This window comes from Chlamydotis macqueenii, chromosome 2 (genome assembly GCF_036417535.1).
Source record: "Chlamydotis macqueenii isolate bChlMac1 chromosome 2, bChlMac1.mat, whole genome shotgun sequence".
NCBI classification, from domain to species: domain Eukaryota; kingdom Metazoa; phylum Chordata; class Aves; order Otidiformes; family Otididae; genus Chlamydotis; species Chlamydotis macqueenii.
The window spans coordinates 83,921,108-83,937,003 of NC_141557.1; the positions used below are offsets into that span (position 1 = coordinate 83,921,108).

The following is a 15,896-nucleotide window of genomic DNA, read 5'->3' on the forward strand; positions in this document are numbered from 1 at the left end:
CCAGATTCACTCAGCAGAGTGCTTGGCAATGGCCAGCAGGTCTTATTCTGCCTCAATCAAGTATGTTTAAGAACATGACCTAGTATTTCCTGAGGGATTAGAATGGATGACTACCAAAGAGAAACTACCTGGAGACAAGGGGATGCTTTATCAGCCATATTGGAAGAAGTTGAGGAACACAGACACATATTGCATAGTCAGCTTCATGAGCACAGCTGGAATTCAGATGTATTTGGCACAGCTTAGTAGCATTTCCAAAGGAGGGATTATGTGCTATTTCCTTTGGAGGTAGCTACTGTAGCCTGGGACAAGATCACGGCTGTTATGGAAAAGGCACCCCACCGGGGATGCTGAGCACTCATTGCTTTTGCATTAAGGCAGCCTCTCCATGGAGACCCACCGCACCTTAAAAAGTGATCATACAAAAAGCAAACAAAACAGTCCTCTAGAAATCCCCCTCACCCACAACATACAGGAAAAGTTGACTCCCGTGAGCTATAGAAAAGACGGCATTACTGAGTATGGGAGCGTGTGTTTATACATCAGTGTTTTTAATACTGCATTGTAACGACAGGTGTGAGGGTGTCCTTTCAGAAGAAGGCAGGGTTGGTGTGCTCTATAATACAGCGCTTGCAATGTCGTTTAACAAATCGCAGAGCATCCACAGAGACATCGCAGTCCTGCACATTCAACATCTGCAGGTCAAAACAGTTGGCAGCTACAATCTGCAGGCCCTGCCCAGTGATGCTCTCACATGATTTCAGGCTCAGGCGCTTCAGATTGAAGCAGTTGAGGGCTAGAAACTCCAAGCCGGTGTCTGAGACCAGAGGGCACTTGCCAATATCTAGCGATTTGAGTTTTGTGCAATTTTTGGCGAGGTACTCCACACCATGGTCCGTGATGCCCTCGCAGCCCCGCGCGTTGAGATAGCGCAGCTTGCTGCAGTATTTGGCTATGTATCGGATGCCCACGTCTGTGATCCGGCCGCAGTGCGCGATGCTAAGGTATCGGAGGCGCGACTCCAGCTTGGCAATCTCTCGCATGCCGAAGTCACTGACAAAGCGACAGTCACTCACGCTCAGTTCCTTAATGGACGGGCAGTAAATCATCAGGTAGCGGAGACCCTCGTCGGTGATGCGGACACAGCGGCGCAGGTACAGGTGGGTCAGTTGAGTGCAGTGAGCGGCAATGGTGTGCAGTCCTTCGTCCTCCAGGACGAAGCAGTCTGTCATGTCCAAGTAGCGAATGGAGATTTGTTTCCCATGTAAGGGAGACAGTTTGATGGAGGCTTCGCGAGTCAAACTGATGCATGTTACTTTGGAGCAGCCTAGGTGGAAAAACACAGCGAATTTAAGCAAGCAGGAAAAATAAATCACACAGCAAGACCAGAAAGGTGGGCATGAAATTGCCTGCTGGATGTGATGAAGAGATCTTCATGTTGCAAGAGCAGAATCATCCTGACTGACTAGTCTGGGTGTGCTGTGATGTGTCCCTACACCAGAGGAAGTAATAAACTCCACTAGAGACACTGAGGTTGCTTTGGGATTTTGAGCACCAGCAAAGTGACAGACCGATTTTGTTCATATCCCAGATGTAAAATGATGTCCCTAGGTTAATCTAGGGACAGTCTATGATCTGTTACTGCAACATAAACCCAGTGACAATTTGAAAAAGTGGTACTACACAACAACCAGCACAGCTTTTTCATTAGAGGCAGTCTCATTGCTGACTGGCTGAGTTTGTAAACCAACATCAGAGGCTCTTTCACCATCCAATCCCATCATAAAAAAAGACAAACCCCACCACCCCACCCACCCTCCAAAAAGCATTTGGAGAACAGATGTGAACGCAGCCCCAAGCCTGCAATGTGGGAAGGGTGCAAAACTATGGCAAGACTATGTGCTTGCAGAAGGGTGGAGATTTGAGTAACCTACGGAGAATGGAGAGAGTTAGCAGGAGCCAACAGACTGGTAAGGGCATGAGAGGACATGGACAATTGCAGAAAAGGATGGTTTTAAGTGAGAGAGTCTGGCCATGAATGGAGGTAACTAGACTAGAGGAGAAACACCAGACCTTGCAAGGAAAGATAATGAGCTAGATTAAAGGGAAAAACACGCGCACAGATTTCCCCCATTTTTAACCTCCACTCTGTGTGTGGTGGTGAATGAAAGCTTTTTTTTTTTTAAAAGTGCTGCTTTTGCTGCACTGCAAACTGGCAGTCTCAGGCTTCTGAAGCGAAATTCTTAACTGTGCCAAGTTCAGCTGGACACATTGCATTAGCTAGGAACAGCTGCAAGGAAGAAGGGAGGGTCTACCTGCTAGGGACCAAGACCCAACAGTTTTAGCTATAAATGTCTTCTCAGATAAATTCTGCAGATTATGCCTGAAGAGGTGCCCTCAGGGAGGGATAAAAAGAGCTTTTCTGTATTGCTGAAACACTGGCCAACAGGAATGAAGTGACCCAAGAAAAGCCAAAAAAGTCAGGATGACAACCTTAGAGCCCTATGTATGAGAAATGCTGCACAAATCCTGTAGCCTGGAAGTAAAGAGCATGACAATGTATGGAGACCACCTCAAAAACTTAAACGGCCTAAACCCATACCATTTGATACAACAGGTTCTCATCCGGCTTAGTGGAAGGTATGAATATGCTTCAGTTCTTAAAAACAAAAAGGAAGAAAGGTCCCTTCAGGTAATCCAGTGGGCTCACACAAATGCTGTGAGAAGCATAGGATATGGACTTGAAACGGTTTGCCACCTGCAGTTAGATTTCTACAATGATCATTTGAATTTGCAGCTAGATTTTTAATTTGGGACTCAATTTTATTTGAACAAATGCAAATTTTACCTTAGGTCTCACACAATGAAATGGGCAAACTGTCCACAGGTCATGCAGAAGCTCTGGGACCTTGAAGCAAAGCGCTTTGTTCAACGAAGAACATCATCTTAAAATAGAATGCTGTTATTTCCTTTTCAGACTGTGTTGCAGATCTGTCTCTGTTATGGTGCAATCTTTGGAAATATGTTTGCCTTCAAATAAGTACTACATATGTGCTCAATAATGCAAAGTGATTTTTCACTTTTGTACATGCAATGCTACAGGCTTGGGGAAGAGTGGATGGAAAGCTGCTTGGCTGAAAAGGACCTGGAGACGTTGGTCAATAGCTGGCTGAATATGAGCCAGCAGTGTGCCCAGGTGGCTAAGGCAGCCAACAGCAACCTGGCTTCCATCAGAAATAGCACGGCCAGCAGGAGTAGGGAAGTGACTGTGCCCCTGTACGCAACACTGGTGAGGCCGCACCTCAAATACTGTGTGAAGTTTTGGGCCCTTCACTACAAGAAGGACAGTGAGTTGCTGGAGCACATCCAGAGAAGGGCAATGAAGCTGATGAGGGGTCTTCAGAACAAGTCTCTTACAAGAAGCGGCTGAGGGAACTTGGATTGTTTAGTCTGGAGAAGAGGAGGTTGAGGGGAGACCTCATTGCTCTCTACAGCTACCTGAAAGGAGATTTAGGGAGGCGGGTGTTGGTCTCTTCTCCCAAGTAACTTGTGATAGGACGAGAGGAAATGGCCTCAAATTGTGTCAGGGAAAGTTTAGATTGGATATTAGGAAAAATTTCTTTACTGAAGGAGTGGTCAGGCACTGGAACAGGCTGCCTAGGGAAGTGGTGGTGTCACCATCACTGGAGGTGTTCAAAGAATGTGTAGATGTGGCACTTCAGGACAAGGTTTAGTGGACATGGTGGTCTTAGGTTGACGGTTGGACCTGATGATCCTGGAGGTCTTTTCCGACCTTAAAGATTCTATGATTCTATTCTAAAGGGAAGCAGTACAATACTAATGGTATAAAAATTTCACCTCTAATATGTTCTTTGGAGTAAGTGATACAAAATGCACCACAGGAGGCCCCGTCCTTGAGGTCAGTTTCCACAGAAGAAGCTGGAACCTAGGCAGAGTTCTGCTGGACCTGACATAGCTGTCGCTATTGCATTTGCCTGAGAAGGTTGCTGGATTAAGGAGTCTGTCTGGATATTTTATGTGCTGCCCAGAATTGCATTTTAAAATCTGGCTAAGTGAGATAGAAGGGTCCACAAGGCTGAGGAGAACGTGCTGTCTGCTGAGGATCCAAGAAGTGGGAACTCTTTAATGATCACAATTAGAAAGTGAAGGATCAGAAGTCTCACAGCAGGGTTGGACTCACATACATCAGTGTGTGATCACTGTTTTGACAAGCTCAGCATCGCCTTGTCTAGTTACTTTGGCTACACTATAAAATATTTAATGGGAAGGATATTCAAAATGGTTTCACCAGAAAAAGAGTCCATGTTGATACAGAACTGCCTGATTTTTAGGCAAAATGACAGGTTCCTGAGTCTGCTACAATTTTTCTGTCCTAAACAATAAGAAAATGTAAAAACAAAGCTCTTGTAACAGCATTTTCCATAAAGTATAACTGATTTTTAAAAGGGAGGAGAAACTTCCCAACAGATTGAGCAAAATGTTGGCTAGTGTGTTAGATAATAACTTGCAGTTGAGCTCAACCAGCTTCTAGAGATATCTCAGACCTGCCCACAAAGTGGATGCTGAGAGTGACAGAACTTACATTGTGGAAAACTCTTAAAGTTAATACGAACATCTGGTTTTGACATTAAAGACTTTGGTATGTTACTGCTGCCAAGTAACCATGCAAAGGGGAGAAGGATTCAACTAGATGTACAACTGTGAACTGGGTTTTAATTAACTAGCTACAAGTATAGCGTTATCCCCCAGCACACGTACCCAGCTTCTCTTGTGCAGTATGAAACCATACCAGTGAACAACTTCAGACCTGAGAATTGCTTAGGTGTGTAGGTGCAAGCCTTGTCCTCCTAACTACAGACAGAAGGAAAGGAAAATGCAGTCCTGCTTCCAAAACATCCTCCAAAATTACCGACATCAGAATGAAAAAAGTGGACTCAAAACAAGACCCCAGAGATCCATTATCCTCAATTCATATGCAGGCACACGCAGCAAAAGCCATGTCTGAACTTAAACACCCTGACTTGTGAGCATGTTCAAAACCAAGAATTTTCCCTCGCCTGCTCCAAAAAGAAACGACAACTTAGAAAAATGTGAGATTGAAATTACTTTCCTGTCCCATTGACATGACAAAATTTAAGGAAGATAGGTATTTCACTCACCCTCTACGCACTTTGGACCAAACTGATGAGCTCTTAGGGACAGACACCATCTTCTAGGTCTGAAAGTAACAGGCTTGGGGAAATCTAAAGAACCTATTTCAAGACCTGGTAACATCTTTTCATTTTCTCTGCTTTTGAAAATGTCACCTTTGGTCTATAGCATATCTATCAGTAGGAGCTGTGGACCAAAGCATTTTCAGCCATTTACAAACCCCCAGGTGTACTCAGGATGTCAGCTAACAGAGTGGTGTCCCATTGCAGTTCACCCTCAGCTCAGCAATTCCACTCGTCCTGTCTCTCCAGGCCCGGGATCCTTGAGCCACTCAGCTCTCTGTACCACCCTACAGAATGTGGTAAGAAAAGCATAAATATGCCAGGGATACAGTCAGCCTTCACAGTGATATGTAGCTCTAGGTCTAAATCACACAGGTACATACATTTTTCTCCTGGTGTTGGAAATTGCAGCGGTTAGCAATCCAGAACTAATGTCAGTCTGTAGAGCAACAACAAGTAATCCATATGCAAGGTCACTGCAAATAGACCCCATGGGACAGGACTCCCATGGAGTCCCACAGAGACTCCTTATCACCTGAGAGTTTCAGAAAGCGATCACAAAAAGTTAATAATTCTCATTTGTTGCTATTTGTGTTGATGCTTTCCATGACATTGCTGCCATCTTAGTAATATTAGGTGAAAGAGTTGGATAAATCAGTTAAAAAAAACCCATAAAAGGCAGAAAAAAGAAAGCAAAGCAGTATACACTAGATAGGCAGCCTTGGAAAAATCAGTTTATCTGGGAACCAGTGACTCAATAGCATCGTTTCCTATCCCCATTAGTACCTCTGCAACGGCAAATCTGTCCTGGCTGTTTAATAACAACATTAGAGAGACAACAAGTGAGATAATGAATTAAGTATTAAACATCAAATTTACTTCAGCGCTCTGCTTGGCTACATCCTTTCCATTAAGTGCCAACCTATTTGCAGAGAGGAAATTCTATGCGGCTGACCTTGGGAAAAAAAAAAATCATGTTTTCCCAGAGCAGGTCTGAGGAAAATTGTCTAAAACATTTCTGCTGATCTAAACAGTTGCAGTCATACAGTGTAACTGGGTGAAAGGAAAAGCAGAAAGTAAATAGATACATTATGAAAAAAAAAAAAAAAAAAAAGACCAAGCTAGCTAAGTCTCTTTAAAATAGCACTGGAAAAATGGAAACAAGGAGACCCTGGAGTTTAGCTAGGGATGACAATTGATATTTATACCCAGACAAAAGCCTAGCACTGATTTTGAGATCCTCCTCAAGTCACTTATCAGATTACAGATGTATAAATTATAAATATAATCTACATATAAATTATATGTATATATGTAAAAGATAAATTTTGCTGAAGTAACTAGCCTTCACCACATGATGTAGCACTTACTGGAACATCAACCACTGTAAGGGTGCTTTGTGCAAAAATCTATTAATGGTACTCGTGGTATTCGAATGGGCCATCTCTGCTAGCTCGTGTCCAGAGGTACTGCTGGCACTTGGTGCACTGACATTCTAGCAGTGCCTGTCTCACCAGTACTGTGTTTGATTGTCATTCCTACTTCAAAAGACAAAACAGAAAGGGAAAGTGTGCAGCTGTGCGGCCAAGAGTTTGACAAGCATGAGGCTTTTAGAATCAGAGGCATCTGAACTGAAATATTTCCTGTTACCTGACACATCCAGGTGTTCCAGGTTTGGGCACAGTGACACAACATCAAAGACCGCCTCGTTGGAGATGTTGTAACAGCCAGACACCTCCAGTCTCCTCAGTTCTGGACAGCACTGGGCAATGGTGTAGAGTCCTCTGTCTGTGAGCCGCCTGCAGCCACTAACAATTACCGTCTCCAACATGAGACATACGTTGGGTGTATCCTGACAAAGCCTCCGGGTCAGCACTTTAAGAGCCCTGTCTACGTTGATTGTCTCGCCGGTCAGGCGAATAGTCCTCCAAAGTCGGGGGTCCCAGGCAAGGTTATACCAGCGGCGGCACACGCGGGCACAGCGGCACAGCTGGTTGGTGGGCAGGAAGGAGAATATCTGGATCATGGAGTGATCGGGCAGCCGGTCTATGTTGGCCTGTTCCTTCTGGTGCTTGGACGCCAGCCGGATGAGAGGATGAGTGAGACGGGTTGGAGGCGGTGAGTGGACCATGGCAACCGTCTCCCCAGTGACTGAGGACGAAGATGTCGATGACTCCCTGCCATTCTGGAAACCAGGGGAATTCGGTGGAAATATTAGTGCTGGACTAGGTGTGCTGAGTGTCCGCATGCTGAGGTCGGAGTCTGGAAGACAAAACACATTATTTCAGTAAGCAGTGGGCGGATGCAGAGGACTCTGTGCAGCACAGCACCCCCCTAGCGTGTTTATTAACGGAGCATGATGGGCTTCAAGGTTTGTTGGGAGTTAAGCAGTCGTTTTTACCAGTGAGAGTGAGGAAACACATATTTCAGAATCTATCTTAGGGTATGCTCTGAAAACGTTGTTCACCTTAGCGCTGGGTACATGACAGAGAGGCAGCCCTGGCTGTGCTGTCAAAGCCATGCTAGCAAAGGAGGGGCTGCAGGTCTGAGCCCTGCGATGAAGAGGAGATGACACTGGAAGTCCAGGGATTTTAATTCTTTATACTCTCAACTAAACACAGCAAGAAATTACTACATTTGAGTCATAGGGTTCTTTTGACAGAGAGTAACTGCCTATAACCTTGGCACTACCTAGGCAGCTGTGGGCTGTTAGGGGAGGAACACTGTGGTCCTTCACCTCTCAGCAAGAGGTCAAAGAAGAGCTCACAAGGCAAATGCTGCTTCCTTCACCAAACCTGCGCAGATGGGAAAAGCACAACCCCCATATACTTATTTTCTTTGTGTCATTAAATAAGTTCATTTTTCATTCCTGCAAACTGGGACTCAGCAGCTCAACCAAGAGCTGCTGACTAGTTCTGGAAGGGGAGTTGGCTGTGCCTCTTCAGGTGCATGCAGAAAGCACTCCTGTCCAATGGACTACAGTGAACTTCAATTGGATTTTAAAAAAATAAGCCCAGAAAAGTAAGGGGCAAAGAAACGGTACGCCTGGAAACTTGTTACAGAGCTGTTGCACAACATTGGCATGCACATTTTGCTAGGGCTAATTGTCACAATGGAAACGGTTACCGCCCCCCAAAAATCCACAAAACAATCTGCTGCTGCTTTACCTTCTTTATTTCACTTTACTGGGAAAAAGCAAGCACAAAAACAAAGGGCCTCTGCTACTAAGAAAAGTTGCCTTTGCTGTAAGATGATTTCAAGTCTTTTCCCTCTGTGCTGACATTGCTCCCTATGAGTCATTTCCACTCTTCCCAGCTCTCCAAGCAAAGCAAGTAAAAGACTGGAAGACAACTAGGATATAATTTTGGTAGTCAAGCAACGGGCAATACATTTAGAGACTCTCAGATATTGCAGCAGTACGCTACACAAGATGTAACCAGTGTATGACAGATGAATGCTGCTGCTAAGCGCACTCTTTCCATCTCTGACCTCTCAGTACTGATCAGAAATTGGAACAGAAATTTCAGAATTTCAACAGAAATTATTTAAGAAGGAACGCACCATCCAGAGATGAATATACGATCCATAATTTAGTGCTCAGTAAAATTAAAAATATCATGAATTGAGTAAGAACAGCGGTTTTAGAGCACGAGGCTTTCCTCCTCGTCACATCTTCTGCTAGCACTTCAGTGTTCAGACAACTCAGGGAAGTGTGCAAAGGTGTCTCCTTAAGTAACGTCGACTCTACAGCTCTGGGATTGTGACAGCATACACATGGACTAAGCAGGATAGAGTCAGAAACGCATTCAACAAACCTGCCCAAATCTGTGTTTACGTAGAGTTTTAAAATTAACTATATTTTAGATGAATTTGATCAGTGCATTACACATTAATTTCCCCATCAAGCCTTTACTTAGCCCAGCACAGGCACGCTCTGATCGCTCTAGCTACTACAGTAGCATTTTCACAGCATGTCTGCAAGGGAGAGAGGCACAACTATTTAGCTGAAGAAGTCAAGACACAAAGTCCAGTAGCTTGTCCCAGATCACCTTGTTCAGCTGCAGAGCGATCAAAATCATCATCTCACACTGTGAAGGAAAAACCTACGCTACTCGGCTCCTTCCCTTTTCCTCTTCTGTATCTTGTTTTACTTAGACAGAAACTCAGTACTTCAGCAAATGACAGGAAAAACATTTTCTTCAAGGCTTCTGAGTTTATGCTGTGGCTACGTGGACCTAGCCCAGGGGTTTGTGCATTTTTGAGCAAGAACTGTATCTTAATGCAGAGTGGGTTTTGCAGACTCTGCTTCCCTTTGAGACCTCCTAATACCCCCTTGGCAGCTATTGTAAATAATTGCATCGAGGAGTGTTATTTGGAAAGCGTCTGGTATACTCTGGTATTTTTAAAATGAGATTTACAGCTGGAGAGAAAAAAAAAACAAAACAGCAGCAGCACCCAGGCTCCTGCAGACAAGCACTGACTCCACAGACCACTTAGGCAACAGCCCTCTAGATTAATTTTTGTAAGGACTTACCATATGTTTGACCTCCCTCACATTACCACCAAAGTCAACGACAGTGCCTATAGTTAAACATGTGCAGAAGATGTGGCAGATTTAGAGCCTCTACTTTTTGCTCTTTTCTTGAGGTTTCAAGACAAGGATGCTTCTAAAATAAAAGACGACACTTTTTTTTTCAAGTGCTGGATGTATCTTCCTGACTATATATATTTGGTATTGTGAATTCCTCTCCTTTCCTTCTACTTTTTAATTTCCTTCGGGCTTTTTGTTTGTTTGACTGTTGTTTGTTTTTCACACAAACCAGCACAAAAAGGGAAACCAAAATGATGTAAATAAAAGCCACAGAAGAAACCCTTGTTTCTACATCGCAAAACAGATGGAACTAAAATCAAAAGCAAAAAGTTTCATTTTTTAACATATGCTATAAACAATTTCTAGTACTGTGGGGATGATTACCTCCTGTAAGACAGTCTCCCAGCATATGTTGAAAACATGTATTTATGTATGTCAGTTATTGTTGAAAACACCTAAAAATCTGTGCAGGGTTACATTCTTCCCTACCCTCCATTCCTAATTAAGTATAAAAAAAGCATTTAATACTCCATGATTCTCCCCCTCTCCCCTGGTGATCACAGCATCAAGCTAACATGGCTAAGCTCCACTCTTTTTGGATCCGAAGTGTCATTCCTTCATCGCTCCTGGGCACACTGTGAATAACCAATACCTTAGACCTTCTGCGTGCGTAATGAATTACCAAAATGTGGTTTTTAGCTTAGACCTAGAGCTAAAAAAGGTTTGACCTTCTGTTTTATGGCTACACTCCGTGATTTCTTCGTGCTCTCTTAATTCTCTCATTAGTATAGCAGTTCCAGATGTGCATCCTGTATTACCTTTACCTTCAATCCTGAAGGTGCGTCATGTGAAACTTGCTTCTTCCACCTTTGGGGCACGGACTTCCAGACAGACACATACACATACATACGCACACACCCTGTCTCCCCACCCCAAAGTATTTTGGAAAAAGACTGCAGTGTGTCATTATATTCAAACAAGAGAGCCGAGAGAGCATTACTGGTCTGCTGAGCCCGTAATGCAATATGCTCTCAGACAGGAATTTTGCTGGTAGCTCAGCTGAACTCTGTGCAGAGGTATTCCCACTTACTGTTCATTGTACAGCCCTAAGGAGAAAAGAAAAAAATGGCAGGTGAGTCCAGGAGCTTTTTGCCAGTAAAAACTTGGAAAGCTTTTTGCTGGCATTTAAAGCTTCAGCAAAACACTTGGCCTACTGTACATTTTCCAGGCTTTTCAAGGATTGTTGGGAGGGGCTTCCTATAGCACTATCTGACCCTCTAAGGGTTTCCTTCACATTTTGCTCTTCACCATTTACTGCCTGCTAGCTAACAAGCTGAGTCAGCCTGAGACAGGGCAACTTAACGACAACGGGACATTAATAACCACAGCCCTGCGAGTGCAAATGACTGCAGTTCTCAATACAAACCTTTACACACACATGCTCTATACAAGCACTTCTTTTCTTCAAAAACCCAATTGTTTACAAGCCTGAAATGCAGCTTGACATTTTGGTGATCTTAGAAAGCAAAAAACAAGTTACAAAGTAGCCCTGTGCTTCCCCTCCCTACAACCTCTTTTTCCCCTCTCCCTCCCCAATTACCAATCTTCTGTGCAAGATGCTTTTTATTAAAGCTTTGCTTGGGCTCTGAAAATTGTCTGTTGATGTAAGAGAAAATTTCATAACAATCTTTAAAGAAATCTCAAAAGATGCACGCCAGAAACAGAACTGTAAAAGCTGACACAGAGGGAGAAAATGCACTGGAGGGAGTTTTCTTATTCCATTAGGAATCTGGTTTATTTCAAAGGATTTTTTTTTCCCCAGTTTGTTTCCCAATTAATACATACATCTGGGGAAAAAGAGCCTTTAAATATATATGATCTAAACCAAGATCTAGTCTCTGTTCCTTCAGGGATTGCCAACGATATGCAGTGTCCAATTTTGAACCAGAGAGAGAAAACAATGTTGTATTTTCGCTAGTCCAGCGGTGCACACCAACACGGGACACTTGACATCCAGATCCCAGCATGGACTTTTTCAGAGTGAATAATTTCCATGCTTAAAGCGTGACTCTATTCAGCCACACCTTCCACTACAGTATCACAGGTGTGCCTTTTTTAAAGTGAATCCTAAACCAAGCTCCTCAAGTTCACTAAATTAAAATGAAAATTTCAGTAAATATCAATCAAACTTCAGATTCTTATCTGACAACTAAAAAGGATCCTTCTGGTTGATCTGTTGTTACCACCGAGGTTTTTGGCAAAACTGAGCCAAGAGTTAAACCAAACTATGTTCATGCTCTGAAAAGTCAGTATAGCTGAGAACGGATAAAAAGCAATTGGCAGTTTTGTCAAAACATCAGATGCAAAATAATGGGTGCAAGAAACATTTACACATAGTACAGAAACGTCACTTAGCATCTCCTCATCAATAACAATGTTGCACAGATATTACGTCCTTTACTAAGTGCAATGTGGGTATAGGCTTCATATTTTTACCACGGTGCCATCAACTTCGCACATGCCGATAAAGTACTCCTTTTACAGAGACTGGGGAAAGCGGGAGCTTAACAGTTGTAGCAGCTACAGTCTACAGTGCAAAGGGGAAGAGAAGCAGCTGACAGGCTTCTACAGGGGAACATTGTGGGGTGATTCAAGGAAAGACTTGTGAATTTGACAGACAGATGTCAAATATGGCCATGTGCCCTCAGAGGAGATTCAGAGGTGTTAGCTAGGACAGCAGGCTACAACAGGGCCATTTCCTTTCTAAGGCCATGAGCACAGACAAAGTCCCAGAAAAAGTGATACCTAAAAAAGAGCATCTTCCACATGGCAAACATCCTCAGGCGTTTCTCTCAGGCTGAGTTACCCTGCTGACCTCGGTTCCTCCCAGCTGCAGGAGGCTGGGAGAAACTGGAGAGCCCACGATAGTGAAGAGGCAGCTGGAGCAAAACTCACTGTGCAAACTTGCACGGGGCTGCAGCAGTCAAGTATGCCAGAGGGAAAGGGCTGCCTGGCAGAGATACCTACGTGATTTTGCAGCCTTTTTCAATCAAGAATGTACAGAATGAGAAACGGAGTTGGATGAGCTTTCTCGTCTCTCCCCAGTACACTGAAACCATCTCTGATGTGCATGTCTGCCCTGCTGTTAATTTCCAGGGACAGCTATTACCCAGGTCACTGAGGTGCCTGTTCCAGTGGTGACACCATACCAAGTTTCTAAGTTTTTCCTCTTACCCAACTCACACAAGAAGCTGTTTCTTGCTCCTCTCTGAGTGATTGTGAAGAACATGAAGTCTCCATTCTTCCTGCAAAGATTTCTCACATGCATTTGCTCAAACTTCAGCCCTTTCTTCCTAGTCACATTACTAACATTCACAGCTTCTCCTAGTTTTTCCTTTAGATTTCTCTAATCTAATTTCTCTTAATGTACAATGCTCCAAACTGAGCATAACACACTGCACCTCACCAGCAGTGGCTAAAGTGGAATCCTTCCCACCGATATTTCATGGAAACCACACTGTCAATCTTCCAGATTTCAACAGTCTCAGAAGGATGATGCATTCAGCACATGACTGGACACGTTGCCCAGACTCCCATATGTGCCATACAGCTGCCTGGCCATTTATTTTCTTCGTCCTTGTTTATATAATCTATTCATCTTCCCCACACCTGTCTCCTTAGAGAGTAGTATGTTTTCTCTCTCCTTAATCTTCTATTTTTTTTCAGGAGCATTTTGAGTACAGAGGAACCTTCTCAAATTGTACTCATGTTCAGTTTTCCAAATATACTGCAGGTCCAGTGTCATAAATGTTAATCCATTTCTCTGTATATTGCTAGTTTTGTGTCTCAGTTCAATTCAAACAGATGGCTTCTGCAGAAGGATAGAAAAAATTAGCAACCTACTAAAGAATACTGTAGGGTAGATCAGGGCAGATCTCTAAAGGGTCCTTTTAGGAACATCATCACAGTTGACAAATACTCAGTGATAACCAGGCAATATACTATTCGCCTTCACTGGCCACCATATGGTGATTTAATTTAGTCCATATTTCACTGGCTTGTTTCCAACACAGACATGCAAAAGTTTAAATAAATCTGAGATAGGTTACAGCTTCTGTTTCCCTCTCACCAGACAATGTATTCTTACAAACACAGAAAATTAGATTAAAAACTTAAGAAGAGTAAGGTCAAGGGAACAAAAACATGTCGGCATAGATGATAACTGATTTCTTATCCTGTGAGATGTTGTAGGATGCGCAACTCTTTTTGAGAGCAAAGATCTGCAACAAGGCTCGATATTTCAGTGTAAGAATGAGCAGCCTCAGAGTTCATGAAGTAATGGCATCCACATGCTCCTGGAAGAAATGGTTCCACAGAACTTAAAATAACCTTTTGTAGTTTTTAAAAACCTCCCATAGAATGTAATAAGAAACTGCACCTATTGTACAAGACCAGAGACTTTGTTACAAGGCCAGGTGGAAGAGGGATGTGTTGACTTAAATTTGAAGTAATTTCATAGTAGTTTCTGTGTGACATTTTACACCTTGGATTATACCGGTGTAACTTCCCTGTGATGTTGAGCTCCCGTTTTCTTTAGTCTATAAAATCCTCTACGTGCATTTGGAGACCTGATCTTGCATTCCTGGCATAGTCACACTAGATGCTTAAAGTCAAACAGCACTGCAAGTGAAGTAATCATAGTTTTATTAAGCAAATAATTCTTCCTTAGAATGTATTTGTCAAAAGCTGGAACTAATTTCCCCCCTACTGACTTTGTCCCCTGCCATTTGGCAAGAATTAATTTTCTCCCTGTATTTTTGAACAAAGCTAAAAATACAAAGGCTGGGGGGCGCGGGAAAGTAATCAACGTATTACTTTATGAAGTCAGAGCATCTTAATTTTGCCTTCAGTACCACTGAAACACTTCAGTACCACTAGCACAAGGGTTCTGAGAAAAGGGTTTGTCAGTGCATCATTGCTGGGAAATGACAGAGATAGATGAGATGGTGCATTTTTTCCATGTTCAGTAAATATCTAACCTCAAAATGAATTCCATACATGCTTAAGTACAAGCTCGTCTTAAACCCCTTCAGGTCAGATGCTCTCCCAACTCCTTGCAGTATGGTAGGGAGCTCCTCCAGCTGGGCTAGTTCATGTCTATGTTAGCAGCCCCAAAAGAGATCTGTGGAGCAAAAGTGTTGAGAACCCAACATCCACAGACCTGGAAGTGGGCGTTAGCTTTTGGACGTCTGATTTTATCGCCAAACCTGAATGCTCACTAGGGGTTGCCTCTGGTGCCTTAGGTGTCCTGCCAGAACATATTTTTTTGCTTTAGTTTCACTTGAAAGCAATTGGGTTCATGCATTTTGTGGTAGTAACTAAAGCATTTTAAGCAGGGACTAAGGGGGGCGAGGGTCATTTCAAAAGTGAACTTTAGACCTGAGCAAAAATGCTACTGTAGGTGAACCCACTGACCAGTGAAGAACCCGTCGTCCACCTCCTCCAAACCCTGAGCTACCACCTCCCAGCCTAACCCGTACCACCTAGAGGAGAGACATTCTGTGTCCTGCTGGGTTGTGTGGACTGGATTATCAGTGAACCGGACACGTTGCATTTCATTGTCCCTCATTTTCTGGTTTACTACATCCATGGGGATCCAGTCCTTTGCTGTTCAATGCATTGCTTTGAAATGTCCACATCAACTGAGCTAAAATGAAAATAAGCATTTACAAGATGCTTATATATAAGCATCTTCTATATACTTCTATACGGAAGTTAAGATAAATAAGATAAGAAAAAGATAGGAACTTTGCTTAATTTCAAAGTCATATTAAAAGGTCTGTCATCTCCTTTCTCTCTCTAACTGACAAGGTGTTAGAAAGTCTTAATTAACCCAGGAACTCTATCCTGGTGAATATGAAAAACCTCCCCAATTTGTCCAGAGAATGACTTGGTTCAGTGAAACAGGCTTACAACTACGTTCTGCCTTTTCTTTGAGTTACTCTGACATACTCCAAGGTCAACATTTTGTCAAGTAAAACACCTTCCTGCCTGACTAGGCAACATTTATA

At 43.2% G+C, this 15,896-nt stretch overlaps 1 protein-coding gene across 3 annotated transcripts in view; it reads right to left on the minus strand.

Annotated features, from left to right (window-relative positions):
• Nucleotides 1-530: 530 nt before the first annotated feature.
• FBXL7 (F-box and leucine rich repeat protein 7) overlaps nucleotides 531-15,896 on the minus strand; it is a 182,471-nt gene continuing 167,105 nt past the window's right edge. For all 3 annotated transcript variants that reach the window (XM_086741998.1, XM_086741999.1, XM_086742000.1), the window contains 2 exons: nucleotides 6,885-7,496; nucleotides 531-1,327 (listed from right to left, as the gene is read on the minus strand). In XM_086741998.1, the coding sequence (XP_086598124.1) occupies nucleotides 591-1,327; nucleotides 6,885-7,496 (1,349 nt within the window). In that variant the 3' untranslated portion in view covers nucleotides 531-590. The remainder of the gene's footprint in view (nucleotides 1,328-6,884; nucleotides 7,497-15,896) is intronic.